This window comes from Ascaphus truei, chromosome 18 (assembly GCF_040206685.1).
Source record: "Ascaphus truei isolate aAscTru1 chromosome 18, aAscTru1.hap1, whole genome shotgun sequence".
NCBI lineage: Eukaryota > Metazoa > Chordata > Amphibia > Anura > Ascaphidae > Ascaphus > Ascaphus truei.
In genome coordinates, this window is record NC_134500.1 from 30545243 (window position 1) to 30562950 (window position 17708).

The 17708-nt window shown below is 55.6% G+C and overlaps 1 protein-coding gene across 1 annotated transcript in view; it reads right to left on the reverse strand.

The window, feature by feature from the left end:
- The window catches only part of ARIH1 (ariadne RBR E3 ubiquitin protein ligase 1), a 62032-nt gene that overhangs the window by 41602 nt on the left and 2722 nt on the right, over positions 1-17708 (reverse strand). The window contains 2 exon segments of the mRNA XM_075576030.1: positions 1882-2026; positions 2137-2204. Coding sequence (XP_075432145.1) covers positions 1882-2026; positions 2137-2204 — 213 coding nt within the window.

A 17708-nucleotide genomic window follows, 5' to 3' on the forward strand; every position in this document is an offset into this window, starting at 1 on the left:
CAGCGAACACGTGCCCTCACACCGCAGGGTGACCGTGTCCCAGCGAACACGTGCCCTCACACTGCAGGGAGACCGTGTCCCAGCGAACACGTGCCCTCACACCGCAGGGTGACCGTGTCCCAGCGAACACGTGCCCTCACACCGCAGGGTGACCGTGTCCCAGCGAACACGTGCCCTCACACCGCAGGGTGACCGTGTCCCAGCGAACACGTGCCCTCACACTGCAGGGTGGACCGTGTCCCAGCGAACACGTGCCCTCACACCGCAGGGTGGACCGTGTCCAGCGAACACGTGCCCTCACACCGCAGGGTGACCGTGTCCCAGCGAACACGTGCCCTCACACCGCAGGGTGACCGTGTCCCAGCGAACACGTGCCCTCACACCGCAGGGTGACCGTGTCCCAGCGAACACGTGCCCTCACACTGCAGGGTGACCGTGTCCCAGCGAACACGTGCCCTCACACCGCAGGGTGACCGTGTCCCAGCGAACACGTGCCCTCACACCGCAGGGTGACCGTGTACCAAGGCACCCGTGTCCCTAAAACCGCAGGGAGACGATGGCACAGCGGACCCGTGTCCCTCACACAGCACGGTGACCGTGGCCCCGCGGACCCGCGTCCCTCACACCGCAGGGTGACCGTGGCTTTGTGTCCCTCACACCGCAGGGCGACCGTGGCCACGCGGACCTCAGACCACAGGGTGACCGTGGCACAGCGGACCCGTGTCCCTCACACCGCAACGTTACCGTGTACCAGCGGACCCGTGTCCCTCACACCGCAGGGTGACGATGCTACAGCGGACCCGTGTCCCTCACACCGCAGGGTGACGATGGTACAGCGGACCCGTGCCCCTCACACCGCAGGGTGACGATGGTACAGCGGACCCGTGTCCCTCACACCGCAGGGTGACGATGGTACAGCGGACCCGTGTCCCTCACACCGCAGGGTGACGATGGTACAGCGGACCCGTGTCCTCACACCGCAGGGTGACGATGCTACAGCGGACCTGTGTCCCTCACACCGCAGAGTGACGATGGTACAGCGGACCCGTGTCCCTCACACCGCAGGGTGACGATGGTACAGCGGACCCGTGTCCCTCACACCGCAGGGTGACGATGGTACAGCGGACCCGTGTCCCTCACACCGCAGGGTGACGATGGTACAGCGGACCCGTGTCCATTGCCAAAACACAAACACCGCAGGGTGACGATGGTACAGCGGACCTGTGTCCCTCACACCGCAGGGTGACGATGCTACAGCGGACCTGTGTCCCTCACACCGCAGGGTGACGATGGTACAGCGGACCCGTGTCCCTCACACCGCAGGGTGACGATGGTACAGCGGACCCGTGTCCCTCACACCGCAGGGTGACGATGGTACAGCGGACCTGTGTCCCCCACACCGCAGGGTGACGATGGTACAGCGGACCGTGTCCCTCACACCGCAGGGTGACGATGGTACAGCGGACCCGTGTCCCTCACACTGCAGGGTGACGATGGTACAGCGGACCCGTGTCCCTCACACCGCAGGGTGACGATGGTACAGCGGACCCGTGTCCCTCACACCGCAGGGTGACGATGGTACAGCGGACCTCACACCGCAGGGTGACCGTGGCCCGCGGACCCTGCACCACACCGCAGGGTGACCGTGGCCCTCACACCGCAGGGTGACCGTGGCCCTCACACCGCAGGGTGACCGTGGCCCCGCAGACCCTCACACCGCAGCGTGACCGTGGCCCCGCGGACCTCACACCGCAGGGTGACCGTGGCCCTCACACCGCAGGGTGGCGATGGTACAGCGGACCCATGTCCCTCACACCGCAGGGTGACCGTGGCCCCGCGGACCTCACACCGCAGGGTGACCGTGGCACAGTGGACACTCACCGAGTTGGGGTAGTTTAAGTAGCAGATCTGGCAGGGCATGTCCTGGGCCGACGAACGCGTGTTCATCTGCCGTGTCCGTGACTTCTTGCTGGGATTAATAACGTGGCACTCGGAAAACAGCTTTTCCAAGTTCCCATCGAAATACCTGCGGGGACAGCGTGGGGGAGGGGGGTTATGGCCCAGGTACACCAGTGCTGCTACGCCACAAGACGCCCTTAACGCCCTGCCGCTGCACGGGGACGCCCACGTTATTACCTCTCCATCAGCTTCTCCTTGTCCCAGTTGAAGTGGCTGAGATGTATTCGGGTGATGGTGGCCGGATTCTGCGGGGACACAAAGTACAAACAGGACGGTCAAAATACCCAGCACGTGCGTTCTTACGTGTCACCCTATCCCGGCCACGGGGTCCCTGGGATTCGGCAGAGAGAGAGAGGCAGAGAGAGAGAGAGAGAGAGAGAGAGAGGCAGAGAGAGAGAAGCAGAGAGAGAGAGGCAGAGAGAGAGAGAGAGAGAGGCAGAGAGAGAGAGAGAGGGGGCAGAGAGAGAGAGAGGCAGAGAGAGAGAGGCAGAGAGAGAGAGAGAGAGGCAGAGAGAGAGGGGCAGAGAGAGAGGGGCAGAGAGAGAGAGAGGCAGAGAGAGAGAGAGAGAGGCAGAGAGAGAGAGAGAGAGGGAGAGAGAGAGGCAGAGAGAGAGAGGCAGAGAGAGAGAGGCAGAGAGAGAGAGAGGCAGAGAGAGAGAGAGGCCAGAGAGAGAGAGAGAGGGGCAGAGAGAGAGAGGGGCAGAGAGAGAGAGAGAGAGGGGCAGAGAGAGGGGCAGAGAGAGAGAGGGGCAGAGAGAGGAGCAGAGAGAGAGAGAGAGAGGGTCAGAGAGAGAGGGTCAGAGAGAGAGAGAGAGAGAGAGAGGGGTCAGAGAGAGAGAGAGAGAGAGGCAGAGAGAGAGAGAGAGAGCAGAGAGAGAGAGAGAGAGCAGAGAGAGGCAGGAGAGAGGCAGAGAGAGAGAGAGAGAGAGAGAGAGAGAGAGAGAGAGGCAAAGAGAGAGAGAGAGAGGCAGAGAGAGAGAGAGAGAGGCAGAGAGAGAGCGAGAGAGGCAGAGAGAGAGAGAGAGAGGCAGAGAGAGAGAGAGGGGCAGAGAGAGAGAGAGGCAGAGAGAGAGAGAGGCAGAGAGAGAGAGGCAGAGAGAGAGAGGCAGAGAGAGAGAGGCAGAGAGAGAGGCAGAGAGAGAGAGGGCAGAGAGAGAGAGGCAGAGAGAGAGAGGCAGAGAGAGAGAGAGGGGGGGGCAGAGAGAGAGAGAGGGGCAGAGAAAGAGAGAGAGAGGGCAGAGAAAGAGACAGAGAGGGGCAGAGAAAGAGAGAGAGAGGGGCAGAGAAAGAGAGAGAGAGAGGGGCAGAGAGAGAGAGAGAGAGAGAGGGGCAGAGAGAGAGAGAGAGGGGCAAAGAGAGAGAGAGAGAGAGAGAGGCAGAGAGAGAGAGAGAGAGAGAGAGAGAGAGAGAGGCAGAGAGAGGCAAAGAGAGAGACAGAGAGGCAGAGAGAGAGACAGAGAGGCAGAGAGAGAGACAGAGAGGCAGAGAGAGAGACAGAGAGACAGAGGCAAGAGAGACAGAGAGGCAGAGAGAGACAGAGAGGCAGAGAGAGACAGAGAGGCAAAGAGAGAGAGAGGCAAAGAGAGAGAGAGGCAAAGAGAGAGAGAGAGGCAAAGAGAGAGAGAGGCAAAGAGAGAGAGGGTCAAAGAGAGAGAGAGAGGCGCAGAGAGAGAGAGAGGCAGAGATACAGAGACAGAGAGAGAGGCAAAGAGAGAGAGGCGCAGAGAGAGAGAGGGCAAAGAGAGAGAGAAGGGCAAAGAGAGAGAGAAGGGCAAAGAGAGAGAGCAGAGAGAGAGAGAGAGAGGCAGAGAGAGAGAGAGGGGCAGAGAGAGGAGAGAGAGGGGCAGAGAGAGAGAGAGGAAGAGAGAGTGTGTCCAGGAGAGAGAGAGAGAGTCAAAGAGAGAGAGTCAAAGAGAGAGAGAGAGTCAAAGAGAGAGAGAGAGTCAAAGAGAGAGAGAGAGTCAAAGAGAGAGAGAGAGTCAAATAGAGAGAGAGGCAAATAGAGAGAGAGAGAGGCAAAGAGAGAGAGAGAGAGGCAGAGAGAGAGGCAGAGAGAGAGGCAGAGAGAGAGGCAGAGAGAGAGGCAGAGAGAGAGGCAGAGAGAGAGGCAGAGAGAGAGAGAGGCAGAGAGAGAGAGAGGCAGAGAGAGAGAGAGGGCAGAGAGAGAGAGAGAGGCAGAGAGAGAGAGAGAGGCAGAGAGAGAGAGAGAGGCAGAGAGAGAGAGAGGGGCAGAGAGAGAGAGAGAGGCAGAGAGAGAGAGAGGCAGAGAGAGAGAGAGAGAGAGAGAGAGAGGCAGAGAGAGGCAAAGAGAGAGACAGAGAGGCAGAGAGAGAAACAGAGAGGCAGAGAGAGAGAGAGACAGAGAGGCAGAGAGAGAGACAGAGAGGCAGAGAGAGACAGAGAGGCAGAGAGAGACAGAGAGGCAGAGAGAGAGAGGCAAAGAGAGAGAGAGGCAAAGAGAGAGAGAGAGGCAAAGAGAGAGAGAGGCAAAGAGAGAGAGGGAGTCAAAGAGAGAGAGAGAGTCAAATAGAGAGAGAGGCAAATAGAGAGAGAGAGAGGCAAAGAGAGAGAGAGAGGCAGAGAGAGAGGCAGAGAGAGAGGCAGATAGAGAGGCAGAGAGAGAGGCAGAGAGAGAGAGAGGCAGAGAGAGAGGCAGAGAGAGAGAGAGGCAGAGAGAGAGAGAGGCAGAGAGAGAGAGAGGCAGAGAGAGAGAGAGGCAGAGAGAGAGAGAGGCGAGAGAGAGAGAGAGGCAGAGAGAGAGAGAGGCAGAGAGAGAGAGGCAGAGAGAGAGAGGCAGAGAGAGAGAGGCAGAGAGAGAGAGGCAGAGAGAGAGAGAGAGGCAGAGAGAGAGAGAGAGGCAGAGAGAGAGAGAGAGAGGCAGAGAGAGAGAGAGAGGCAGAGAGAGAGAGAGAGAGAGAGAGAGAGAGAGAGAGGCAGGAGAGAGGCAAAGAGAGAGACAGAGAGGCAGAGAGAGAAACAGAGAGGCAGAGAGAGAGAGACAGAGAGGCAGAGAGAGAGACAGAGAGGCAGAGAGAGACAGAGAGGCAGAGAGAGACAGAGAGGCAAAGAGAGAGAGAGGCAAAGAGAGAGAGAGGCAAAGAGAGAGAGAGAGGCAAAGAGAGAGAGAGGCAAAGAGAGAGAGGGTCAAAGAGAGAGAGAGAGGCGCAGAGAGAGAGAGAGGCAGAGATACAGAGACAGAGAGAGAGGCAAAGAGAGAGAGGCGCAGAGAGAGAGAGGGGCAAAGAGAGAGAGAGAAGGGCAAAGAGAGAGAGGCAGAGAGAGAGAGAGAGAGAGAGAGAGAGAGGCAGAGAGAGAGAGAGGGGCAGAGAGAGAGAGAGGGGGCAGAGAGAGAGAGAGGGGCAGAGAGAGAGAGAGGGGCAGAGAGAGAGAGAGGCAAAGAGAGAGAGAGAGGAAGAGAGAGTGTGTCCAGGAGAGAGAGAGAGTCAAAGCGAGAGAGAGTCAAAGAGAGAGAGAGAGTCAAAGAGAGAGAGAGAGTCAAAGAGAGAGAGAGAGTCAAAGAGAGAGAGAGAGTCAAATAGAGAGAGAGAGAGGCAAATAGAGAGAGAGAGAGGCAAAGAGAGAGAGAGAGCAGCAGAGAGAGAGAGGCAGAGAGAGAGAGGCAGAGAGAGAGAGGCAGAGAGAGAGAGGCAGAGAGAGAGAGAGAGAGAGGCAGAGAGAGAGGCAGAGAGAGAGAGAGAGAGAGAGAGGCAGAGAGAGAGAGAGAGAGGCAGAGAGAGAGAGAGAGGCAGAGAGAGAGAGAGAGAGGCAGAGAGAGAGAGAGGCAGAGAGAGAGGCAGAGAGAGAGGGGCAGAGGCAGAGAGAGAGGCAGAGAGAGACAGAGAGGCAAAGAGAGAGAGAGGCAAAGAGAGAGAGAAGAGAGGCAGAGAGAGAGGCAGATAGAGAGAGAGGCAGAGAGAGAGGCAGAGAGAGAGAGGCAGAGAGAGAGAGAGAGCAGAGAGAGAGAGAGAGGGCAGAGAGAGAGAGAGAGGCAGAGAGAGAAGAGAGGCAGAGAGAGAGGCAGAGAGAGAGAGAGAGCAGAGAGAGAGGCAGAGAGAGAGAGAGAGGCAGAGAGAGAGAGAGGCAGAGAGAGAGAGAGAGAGAGGCAGAGAGAGAGAGAGAGGCAGAGAGAGAGAGAGAGGCAGAGAGAGAGAGAGGCAGAGAGAGAGAGAGAGAGAGGTAGAGAGAGAGAGAGGCAGAGAGAGAGAGAGGCAGAGAGAGAGAGAGGCAGAGAGAGAGGGGCAGAGGCAGAGAGAGAGGCAGAGAGAGAGGGGCAGAGGCAGAGAGAGAGGCAGAGAGAGACAGAGAGCAAAGAGAGAGGAGAGGCAAAGAGAGAGAGAGAGGGCAAAGAGAGAGAGAGAGGCGCAGAGAGAGAGAGGCGCAGAGAGAGAGAGAGAGCAAGAGAGAGAGGCGCAGAGAGAGAGGCAAATAGAGGAGAGAGGGGCAAGAGAGAGAGAGGGGCAAAGAGAGAGAGAGAGGGGCAAAGAGAGAGAGAAGGCAAAGAGAGAGAGGCAGAGAGAGAGAGAGGGGCAGAGAGAGAGAGAGGCAAAGAGAGAGAGAGAGAGGCAGAGAGAGAGAGAAGAGAGAGAGAGGGGCAGAGAGAGAGAGAGAGAGGCAGAGAGAGAGAGAGAGGGCAGAGCGAGAGAGAGAGAGGCAGAGAAGAGAGAGGCAGAGAGAGAGAGAGGCAGAGAGAGAGGGGCAGAGGCAGAGAGAGAGGCAGAGAGAGACAGAGAGGCAAAGAGAGAGAGAGGCAAAGAGAGAGAGAGAGGCAGAGAGAGAGCGCAGATAGAGAGAGAGGCAGAGAGAGAGAGGCAGAGAGAGAGAGGCAGAGAGAGAGGCAGAGAGAGAGAGAGAGCAGGAGAGAGAGAGAGAGGCAGAGAGAGAGAGAGGCAGAGAGAGAGAGAGAGGCAGAGAGAGAGAGAGAGGCAGAGAGAGAGAGAGAGGCAGAGAGAGAGAGAGAGGCAGAGAGAGAGAGAGAGAGGCAGAGAGAGAGAGAGAGAGGTAGAGAGAGAGAGAGGCAGAGAGAGAGAGAGGCAGAGAGAGAGAGAGGCAGAGAGAGAGGGGCAGAGGCAGAGAGTGAGGCAGAGAGAGAGGGGCAGAGGCAGAGAGAGAGGCAGAGAGAGGCAGAGAGGCAAAGAGAGGAGAGGCAAAGAGAGAGAGAGGCAAAGAGAGAGAGAGAGGCAAAGAGAGAGAGAGGCGCAGAGAGAGAGAGAGAGGCAAAGAGAGAGAGGCGCAGAGAGAGAGGCAAATAGAGAGAGAGGGGCAAAGATGAGAGAGAGGGGCAAAGAGAGAGAGAGAAGGGCAAAGAGAGAGAGGCAGAGAGAGAGAGGGGCAGGAGAGAGAGAGGCAAAGAGAGAGAGAGAGAGGCAGAGAGAGAGGCAGATAGAGAGAGAGAGTCCAGGAGAGAGAGAAAGAGTCAAAGAGAGAGAGTCAAAGAGAGAGAGAGAGGCAAATAAAGAGGAGAGAGAGGCAAATAGAGAGAGGAGAGAGAGGCAAATAGAGAGAGAGAGAGCAAATAGAGAGAGAGAGAGGCAAATAGAGAGAGAGAGAGGCAAATAGAGAGAGAGAGAGGCAAATAGAGAGAGAGAGAGGCAAATAGAGAGAGAGAGAGAGGCAAAGAGAGAAAGAGAGAGGCAAAGAGAGAGAGAGAGGCAGAGAGAGAGAGAGGCAGAGAGAGGCCAGAGAGAGAGAGAGAGAGAGAGAGGCGCAGAGAGAGGCCGCAGAGAGAGAGGCGCAGAGAGAGAGGCCAGAGAGAGAGGCGCAGAGAGAGAGGCGCAGAGAGAGAGGCGCAGAGAGAGAGGCGCAGAGAGAGAGGCGCAGAGAGAGGCACAGAGAGAGAGAGGCAGAGAGAGAGGCAGAGAGAAAGGCAAGAGAGAGAGAGAAAGGCAGAGAGAGAGAGAGAGGCAGAGAGAGCGAGAGAGAGCGAGAGAGAGCGAGAGAGAGCGAGAGAGAGGCAGAGAGAGCGAGAGAGAGGCAGATGAGAGCGAGAGAGAGGGCAGAGAGAGCGAGAGAGAGCAGAGAGAGCGGAGAGAGGCAGAGAGAGCGAGAGAGAGGCAGAGAGCGCGAGAGAGGAGGGCAGAGAGCGCGAGAGAGAGGCAGAGAGCGCGAGAGAGAGGCAGAGAGAGCGAGAGAGAGGCAGAGAGAGCGAGAGAGAGGCAGAGAGAGCGAGAGAGAGCAGAGAGAGGCAGAGAGAGCGAGAGAGAGGCAGAGAGAGCGAGAGAGAGGCAGAGAGAGCGAGAGAGAGAGAGAGAGAGAGGGGCAGAGGCAGAGAGAGGCAGAGGCAGAGAGAGGGAGGCAGAGAGAGAGAGGCAGAGTGTGTGTCCTTTTTTCCTCTGCACTTTGTTGAGCATTAACACTATCTATTTGTTTCTTTGTCAGGATCGTTAAACCAATAAACGGGACATATATACCAATATATATGAGAAAGCACACAGCCGGCAGGCCACGCTTATCGGTACAAACAGCCTGTGCAGATAGCCATGAGCATAAGTACACACGGCTACGGGTCAAGCTGCCCGTACACACGGCTACGGGTCAAGCTGCCCGTACACACGGCTACGGGTCAAGCTGCCCGTACACACGGCTACGGGTCAAGCTGCCCGTACACACGGCTACGGGTCAAGCTGCCCGTACACACGGCTACGGGTCACGCGGCACGTACACACGGCTACGGGTCACGCGGCACGTACACACGGCTACGGGTCACGCTGCCCGTACACACGGCTACGGGTCGCGCTGCCCGTACACACGGCTACGGGTCGCGCTGCACGTACACACGGCTACGGGTCGCGCTGCCCGTACACACGGCTCCGGGTCGCGCTGCCCGTACACACGGCTCCGGGTCGCACTGCCCGTACACACGGCTCCGGGTCGCGCTGCCCGTACACACGGCTCCGGGTCGCGCTGCCCGTACACACGGCTCCGGGTCGCGCTGCCCGTACACACGGCTCCGGGTCGCGCTGCCCGTACACACGGCTCCGGGTCGCGCTGCCCGTACACACGGCTCCGGGTCGCGCTGCCCGTACACACGGCTCCGGGTCACGCTGCCCGTACACACGGCTCCGGGTCACGCTGCCCGTACACACGGCTCCGGGTCACGCTGCCCGTACACACGGCTCCGGGTCACGCTGCCCGTACACACGGCTCCGGGTCACGCTGCCCGTACACACGGCTCCGGGTCACGCTGCCCGTACACACGGCTCCGGGTCACGCTGCCCGTACACACGGCTCCGGGTCACGCTGCCCGTACACACGGCTCCGGGTCACGCTGCCCGTACACACGGCTACGGGTCGCGCTGCCCGTACACACGGCTACGGGTCGCGCTGCCCGTACACACGGCTACGGGTCGCGCTGCCCGTACACACGGCTACGGGTCGCGCTGCCCGAACACACGGCTACGGGTCGCGCTGCCCGTACACACGGCTACGGGTCGCGCTGCCCCTACACACGGCTACGGGTCGCGCTGCCCCTACACACGGCTACGGGTCGCGCTGCCCGTACACACGGCTACGGGTCACGCGGCACATACACACGGCTACGGGTCACGCTGCCCGTACACACGGCTACGGGTCACGCTGCCCGTACACACGGCTACGGGTCACGCTGCCCGTACACACGGCTCCGGGTCACGCTGCCCGTACACACGGCTCCGGGTCACGCTGCCCGTACACACGGCTACGGGTCGCGCTGCCCGTACACACGGCTACGGGTCGCGCTGCCCGTACACACGGCTACGGGTCGCGCTGCCCGTACACACGGCTACGGGTCGCGCTGCCCGAACACACGGCTACGGGTCGCGCTGCCCGTACACACGGCTACGGGTCGCGCTGCCCCTACACACGGCTACGGGTCGCGCTGCCCCTACACACGGCTACGGGTCGCGCTGCCCGTACACACGGCTACGGGTCACGCGGCACATACACACGGCTACGGGTCACGCTGCCCGTACACACGGCTACGGGTCACGCTGCCCGTACACACGGCTACGGGTCCCGCTGCCCGTACACACGGCTACGGGTCCCGCTGCCCGTACACACGGCTCCGGGTCACGCTGCCCGTACACACGGCTACGGGTCACGCTGCACATACACACGGCTACGGATCACGCTGCACATACACACGGCTACGGGTCACGCTGCCCGTACACACGGCTACTGGTCACGCTGCCCGTACACACGGCTCCGGGTCACGCTGCCCGTACACACGGCTTCGGGTCACGCTGCACATACACACGGCTCCGGGTCACGCTGCACATACACACGGCTACGGATCACGCTGCACATACACACGGCTACGGGTCACGCTGCACATACACACGGCTACGGGTCACGCTGCACATACACACAGCTACGGGTCACGCTGCACATACACACGGCTACGGGTCACGCTGCACATACACACGGCTACGGGTCACGCTGCACATACACACGGCTACGGGTCACGCTGCCCGTACACACGGCTACGGGTCACGCTGCCCGTACACACGGCTACGGGTCACGCTGCCCGTACACACGGCTACGGGTCAAGCTGCCCGTACACACGGCTACGGGTCAAGCTGCCCGTACACACGGCTACGGGTCGCGCTGCCCGTACACACGGCTACGGGTCACGCGGCACATACACACGGCTACGGGTCACGCTGCCCGTACACACGGCTACGGGTCACGCTGCCCGTACACACGGCTACGGGTCCCGCTGCCCGTACACACGGCTCCGGGTCCCGCTGCCCGTACACACGGCTCCGGGTCACGCTGCCCGTACACACGGCTCCGGGTCACGCTGCCCGTACACACGGCTACGGGTCACGCTGCCCGTACACACGGCTACGGGTCACGCTGCCCGTACACACGGCTACGGGTCACGCTGCCCGTACACCCGGCTACGGGTCACGCTGCACATACACACGGCTCCGGGTCACGCTGCCCGTACACACGGCTCCGGGTCACGCTGCACATACACACGGCTACGGATCACGCTGCACATACACACGGCTACGGGTCACGCTGCCCGTACACACGGCTACTGGTCACGCTGCCCGTACACATGGCTCCGGGTCACGCTGCCCGTACACACGGCTTCGGGTCACGCTGCACATACACACGGCTCCGGGTCACGCTGCACATACACACGGCTACGGATCACGCTGCACATACACACGGCTACGGGTCACGCTGCACATACACACGGCTACGGGTCACGCTGCACATACACACGGCTACGGGTCACGCTGCACATACACACGGCTACGGGTCACGCTGCACATACACACGGCTACGGGTCACGCTGCACATACACACGGCTACGGGTCACGCTGCACATACACACGGCTACGGGTCACGCTGCACATACACACGGCTACGGGTCACGCTGCCCGTACACACGGCTACGGGTCACGCTGCACATACACACGGCTACGGGTCACGCTGCCCGTACACACGGCTACGGGTCACGCTGCCCGTACACACGGCTACGGGTCACGCTGCCCATACACACTGGGACATTCATAGGCTTATGGGGTGGAGAGAAAGGTGGGGGGGAGTGACATTAGGGCAGCCATGTTTTAACCATTTGAATGTCACGGGGAACGGCAACCCAACTACAGCTACTCCTCTTAACCCAGAGGGCACAGCAATGCCACCGCAGTGCCCAGTGGTAATGAGTGGTTGACGGCACAGACGCTGGCCGATAGCCGGCTCCTGCTTGGTCTCACCACGGAGGAGGCCGGTCAGACGCCCTTACCACAGGGATATCTGGGTCTCCCCCCGCAGACTCTCGGGTTTCGGATGGACGGCGAGAACTGAGCGGAGGGCACGCGGTGTACAGAATGCCGACACCCGACACGGCCAGAGGCAGCTCCGCTCTACAGGGAGGTAACTTGAGCGGCCCCCATTTCTCCCCCCCCCCCCACACACACCAATTACTCTCAGGCATGGGAAGCGTTTGGGTCATTCGGATTACAGACACAGGGGGGGGGGGGGGGGCGCGGTCTGTACGATGGTATTGTATATAAAACACGTGCAGTATCATGCTGAAACTGTTCTGGCAAAGGCTGGGGGGGGAGGTGCCGAGCAAGATATCAATGTGGGGGAAGCTATCGCTGTGATGGTGATCATGTGATCAGACAGGATGTGTCACGGTCACCCTGCGGTGGGAGGGACAGACTGCCTGTGCCATAGGTCTCGGCGATCTGTGTCACCCTACAATGGGAGAGGCAATCTATATGGGGCATGATACTCTTCAGTCTGTCCCGGTGTCAGGGCTGTAAGAGGGACAGGTCCCAAGGCCCCAGCCCCCCTCCATGTAACATTATGTGACAGTGACCACTCCAAAGGACAGAGACGTCCAATGTATATTTCAATTTCAGGGGGGGACGTGTGATGACCTATAGCAATAAGTGACTCTACGTGTGACCTGCTATAGCAATAAGTGACTCTACGTGTGACCTGCTATAGCAATAAGTGACTCTACGTGTGACCTGCTATAGCAATAAGTGACTCTACGGGTGACCTGCTATAGCAATAAGTGACTCTACAGGTGACCTGCTATAGCAATAAGTGACTCTACGTGTGACCTGCTATAGCAATAACTGACTCTACGTGTGACCTGCTATAGCAATACGTGACTCTACGTGTGACCCGCTATAGCAATAAGTGACTCTACAGGTGACCCGCTATAGCAATAAGTGACTCTACAGGTGACCCGCTATAGCAATAAGTGACTCTACAGGTGACCCGATATAGCAATAAGTGACTCTACAGGTGACCCGATATAGCAATAACTGACTCTACAGGTGACCCGCTATAGCAATGTGAGTCTACAGGTGACCCGCTATAGCAATAAGTGACTCTACAGGTGACCTGCTATAGCAATAAGTGACTCTATGTGTGACCTGCTATAGCAATAAGTGACTCTACGGGTGACCTGCTATAGAAATAAGTGACTCTACGGGTGACCTGCTATAGCAATAAGTGACTCTACAGGTGACCTGCTATAGCAATAAGTGACTCTACAGGTGACCTGCTATAGCAATAAGTGACTCTACGGGTGACCTGCTATAGCAATAAGTGACTCTACGTGTGACCTGCTATAGCAATAAGTGACTCTACGTGTGACCTGCTATAGCAATAAGTGACTCTACGGGTGACCTGCTATAGCAATAAGTGACTCTACAGGTGACCTGCTATAGCAATAAGTGACTCTACGTGTGACCTGCTATAGCAATAAGTGACTCTACGGGTGACCTGCTATAGCAATACGTGACTCTACGTGTGACCCGCTATAGCAATAAGTGACTCTACAGGTGACCCGCTATAACAATAAGTGACTCTACAGGTGACCCGATATAGCAATAAGTGACTCTACAGGTGACCCGATATAGCAATAAGTGACTCTACAGGTGACCCGCTATAGCAATAAGTGACTCTACAGGTGACCCACTATAGCAATAAGTGACTCTACGGGTGACCTGCTATAGAAATAAGTGACTCTACGGGTGACCTGCTATAGCAATAAGTGACTCTACAGGTGACCTGCTATAGCAATAAGTGACTCTACAGGTGACCTGCTATAGCAATAAGTGACTCTACAGGTGACCCGCTATAGCAATAAGTGACTCTACAGGTGACCCGCTACAGCAATAAGTGACTCTACAGGTGACCCGCTATAGCAATAAGTGACTCTACAGGTGACTCGCTATAGCAATAAGTGACTCTACGTGCGACCTGCTATAGCAATAAGTGACTCTACGGGTGACCTGCTATAGCAATAAGTGACTCTACGTGTGACCTGCTATAGCAATAAGTGACTCTACAGGTGACCTGCTATAGCAATAGGTGACTCTACAGGTGACATGCAATAGCAATAAGTGACTCTACAGGTGACCTGCTATAGCAATAAGTGACTCTACAGGTGACCTGCTATAGCAATAAGTGACTCTACAGGTGACCTGCTATAGCAATAAGTGACTCTACAGGTGACCCGCTATAGCAATAAGTGACTCTACAGGTTACCCGCTATAGCAATAAGTGACTCTACGTGTGACCCGCTATAGCAATAAGTGACTCTACGGGTGACCTGCTATAGCAATAAGTGACTCTACAGGTGACCTGCTATAGCAATAAGTGACTCTACAGGTGACCTGCTATAGCAATAAGTGACTCTACGGGTGACCTGCTATAGCAACAAGTGACTGTACGTGTGACCCGCTATAGCAATAAGTGACTCTACGTGTGACTTTCTATAGCAATAGTGACTCTACGGGTAAACTATTACAGGAATATGTGACTATGGGTGACCTATTATAGAAATAAGTGACTCTACGGGTGACTTTCTATAGCAATAAGTGACTCTACGGGTGACCTGCTATAGCAATAAATGAAGAAGTCACTCTACGGGTGACCTGCTATAGCAATAAATGAAGAAGTCACTCTACGGGTGATCTGCTACAGAAATAAGTGAATCTATGGGAGACCCGCTATAGCAATAAGCCCAGTTAATATTTGTTTTATATAACGGGGTTGGCACGGGGAGACCTCCGGGTTGTTTTATATAACGGGGTTGGCACGGGGAAGACCCCCGGGTTGTTTTATATAACGGGGTTGGCACGGGGAGACCTCCGGGTTGTTTTATATAACGGGGTTGGCACGGGGAGACCTCCGGGTTGTTTTATATAACGGGGTTGGCACGGGGAAGACCTCCGGACATGAACCACATTGTTTCGGCCCCGGGGAACCTGCAATTCCCGAGATACTTAACGGCTTAAAATCTTCCTCCGGGTTCCATGGGCCAATAGGACGCCACAAGCTCACCCGTCCCGGCTTCCTATTGGACAACAATTGAAATCCCCTGGAGAAGCCCGGAAGTAATACCGCTACGTTCACGGGTACCTGGAGAAACAAGGGGGAACCCCCCGGAGCTGAAAATTGGATGGGCGCTCCCCAGTTCCTATCCGGCTTAACAATATATTGATCGTCCATAGGGGGGCAATCCCTAACATACAGAAATAACCATGAAACTGGATTTCCAATGAATGTTCTTTTCGATACTTTTAGAGGAGCGAGACGGTGGTCGGTAACCCGTGTGTGACCAGCCTAAAAGCCGTGGCACGCTGGCCCGTGCACCAGGCAGAAAGGCCAGCTGATAATTGTGGCCAGTGTCCTACTTCTATAGAAGCCGGCGTCTCAATGCAGATTAAGTCAGGATACAAGGGATGAGAACATCCCGGCGGGCGTTGATGGGACTGACGCCAGCAAAGAGGAACGTGATTAAGCCAGCGCGTCACACATAAAGAGCTTGTCCTATAAGGCAGGGAGGCTCAACTCCAGTCATCAAGACCCCCCCAACAGGTCAGATTTTAAGGATATCCCTGCTTCAGCACAGGTGGCCACCTGTACAGACGCAGGGACGGATTGGGCCACCTGTGCTGAAGCAGGGATAGCCTGACAGCCTGACCCATGGGGGGGGGGAGGGGGTTTAAGGACCGGGGTTGAGCACCCTTGCTATAAGTTATAAACGGGACACGGTCGGATTCTCTTCAGCTATACGCGGGAAATTACAACGGGGGTGGAAATATTGACCCTACATTGCGGAATGCAACGGGTCTCCCGTTACGGTGAATGTCACCCCCGTAAACACCGTCACAACCGCACCGCTGAAGGCGGCGTCAAGAGTTGGGGATTTCATGGCAGTTATTAAACTCTCTATATAAAATGTTTCGCTGGCAAAGAGGCTCAGAAAATTATGGGGGGGGGGGGGAGTCATTTGTCAATCAAGTGTTTTACTCAAGATTGTTGTCCACCCAGATATGGATGGAGGAGAGAGGGGGCTTTGCCTGCGCAAACTCCTGCTCAGCACACAGTGATATCAATTCCTCCCAAATCTTACAAACTGGCTTTACATATGATTGTCACATATTTATAGATGTCAGATTTGGGTAAAGCAAGGCAATTACCCAGATGTGACCTATTAACCCTGTCACTGCCATTAGTACACTTTGTTCCTAGGAGAGACTGACCCCTTAACCCTGTCACCGCCATTAGTACACTTTGTTCCTAGGAAGGACTGACCCCTTAACCCTGTCACTGCCATTAGTACACTTTGTTCCTAGGAGGGACTGACCCTTAACCCTGTCACTGCCATTAGTACACTTTGTTCCTAAGAGGGACTGACCCCTTAACCCTGTCACTGCCATTAGTACACTTTGTTCCTAGGACGGACTGATCACTTAATTACAGAAGCAGGAGTCGAAACCCAAGTATAAATTCCAGCCCAAGGCTTTTGTATACTATGAAAATGTTCAAAGGGTATAAAAAATATTTTAAAATACATATATATATATATATATATATATATATATATATAGCAACTGTAAATATTACTGTATGCTCATTTGCATGTCTTAGACAGGTCTGCAACCCTGTCTTTCCCCATTGTCATGTCCCCATATATATATATATATATATATATATATGTGTGTAAAAATAAAAATAAAAAAAGAGGAGGCGTCAATCATTCATTGAAAACGCCACTGTCCTCGCAGTGTCACCGATATCGTCACGGAAGGTTAACTTCCAGGATATAATGACAGAGCCATCCACCCATCCAACTGATGGGGTCTCCATGCAGCCCTCTGTGACACATGGATGCCAGCATGAAGGACGGAGTTGCCCTTTCTGGAATCAACACCCAATGTGTTGGACAGCAGTCTCTCTCCATGAACTAGAGTGTAAGCCTTTTGGGTTAGGGATGGATTATTTTACCTTGAACGGTGTGTACTGACAGCTCTATGTACCCGGTGGAAAGTATGACAGAGCAATGACTGCATTAGTAAGATACTAGGGTGTAGGAACCCGCCTAAGATATTAGAGGGACATTCATAAGGCCCTCCAAACTTCAGGAGTTAGGAGATCAAGGAGTACGGTTCCCACCAAAATAACCTAAAATTAAAGTGGGAGACCATTTACCCACCTTGTTAATTTTATTTTTATCAACAAAGGCCTGAAGTAAAGTGTCCGCATGGCAACCCCTGCTGTTCATTCTCACTTACTCCCCCTCCCATACCCACCAGCAGGCAGCACTGTGCTGTTTTCCATGCAGACGTCCAAGAGACTTATCAGAGAAAATCAACTCAAGATCCTCAGATTTAAAAAAAAAAATAAAACTGACTACCAGTACCGGCCCTCATGTAGTAGAGTGGGAAAGTTGTTGGGGGGGACCACATCTTTATCATCAAACACTTGCTATAGATTTCCATCTCAAGTCTGAGAGGAGACAGCTAGAAACTCCAAAACCTTCACACACCATCTCACTCCAACAGCTTAACATATTACACTCACATATTACACCTCATTCAACTCCAATTCACATCTCCACACGTGTGAGGAGCTTCATCTCTAACTTCCAATCAAATGTTACAAACATCCCATTCTGGTCCAGAGTTTAATCTGCATACACCTCATTCGGCAACAAGTGGCGTTTAATAGCCCATGACCTTACACGACCAAACATCTCCTGGCCCTTCAGAACCTCATCTCAACACAATGCCCTACAACTAACATCCTCCCGATCCTACACGCACCTCATCCAACAGCTCACAACTTTATCCACACATTATCCAACTCCATTAAAGTAGATCGGAAACGTATGGGACATCCAGTGACATGAAAACAAACAGTTCACCATGCTACAGATCTTCAACTCCAGAAACACACACGTTATTCAACCCCACATATTCCTCTATTAGCACGTACCTCAG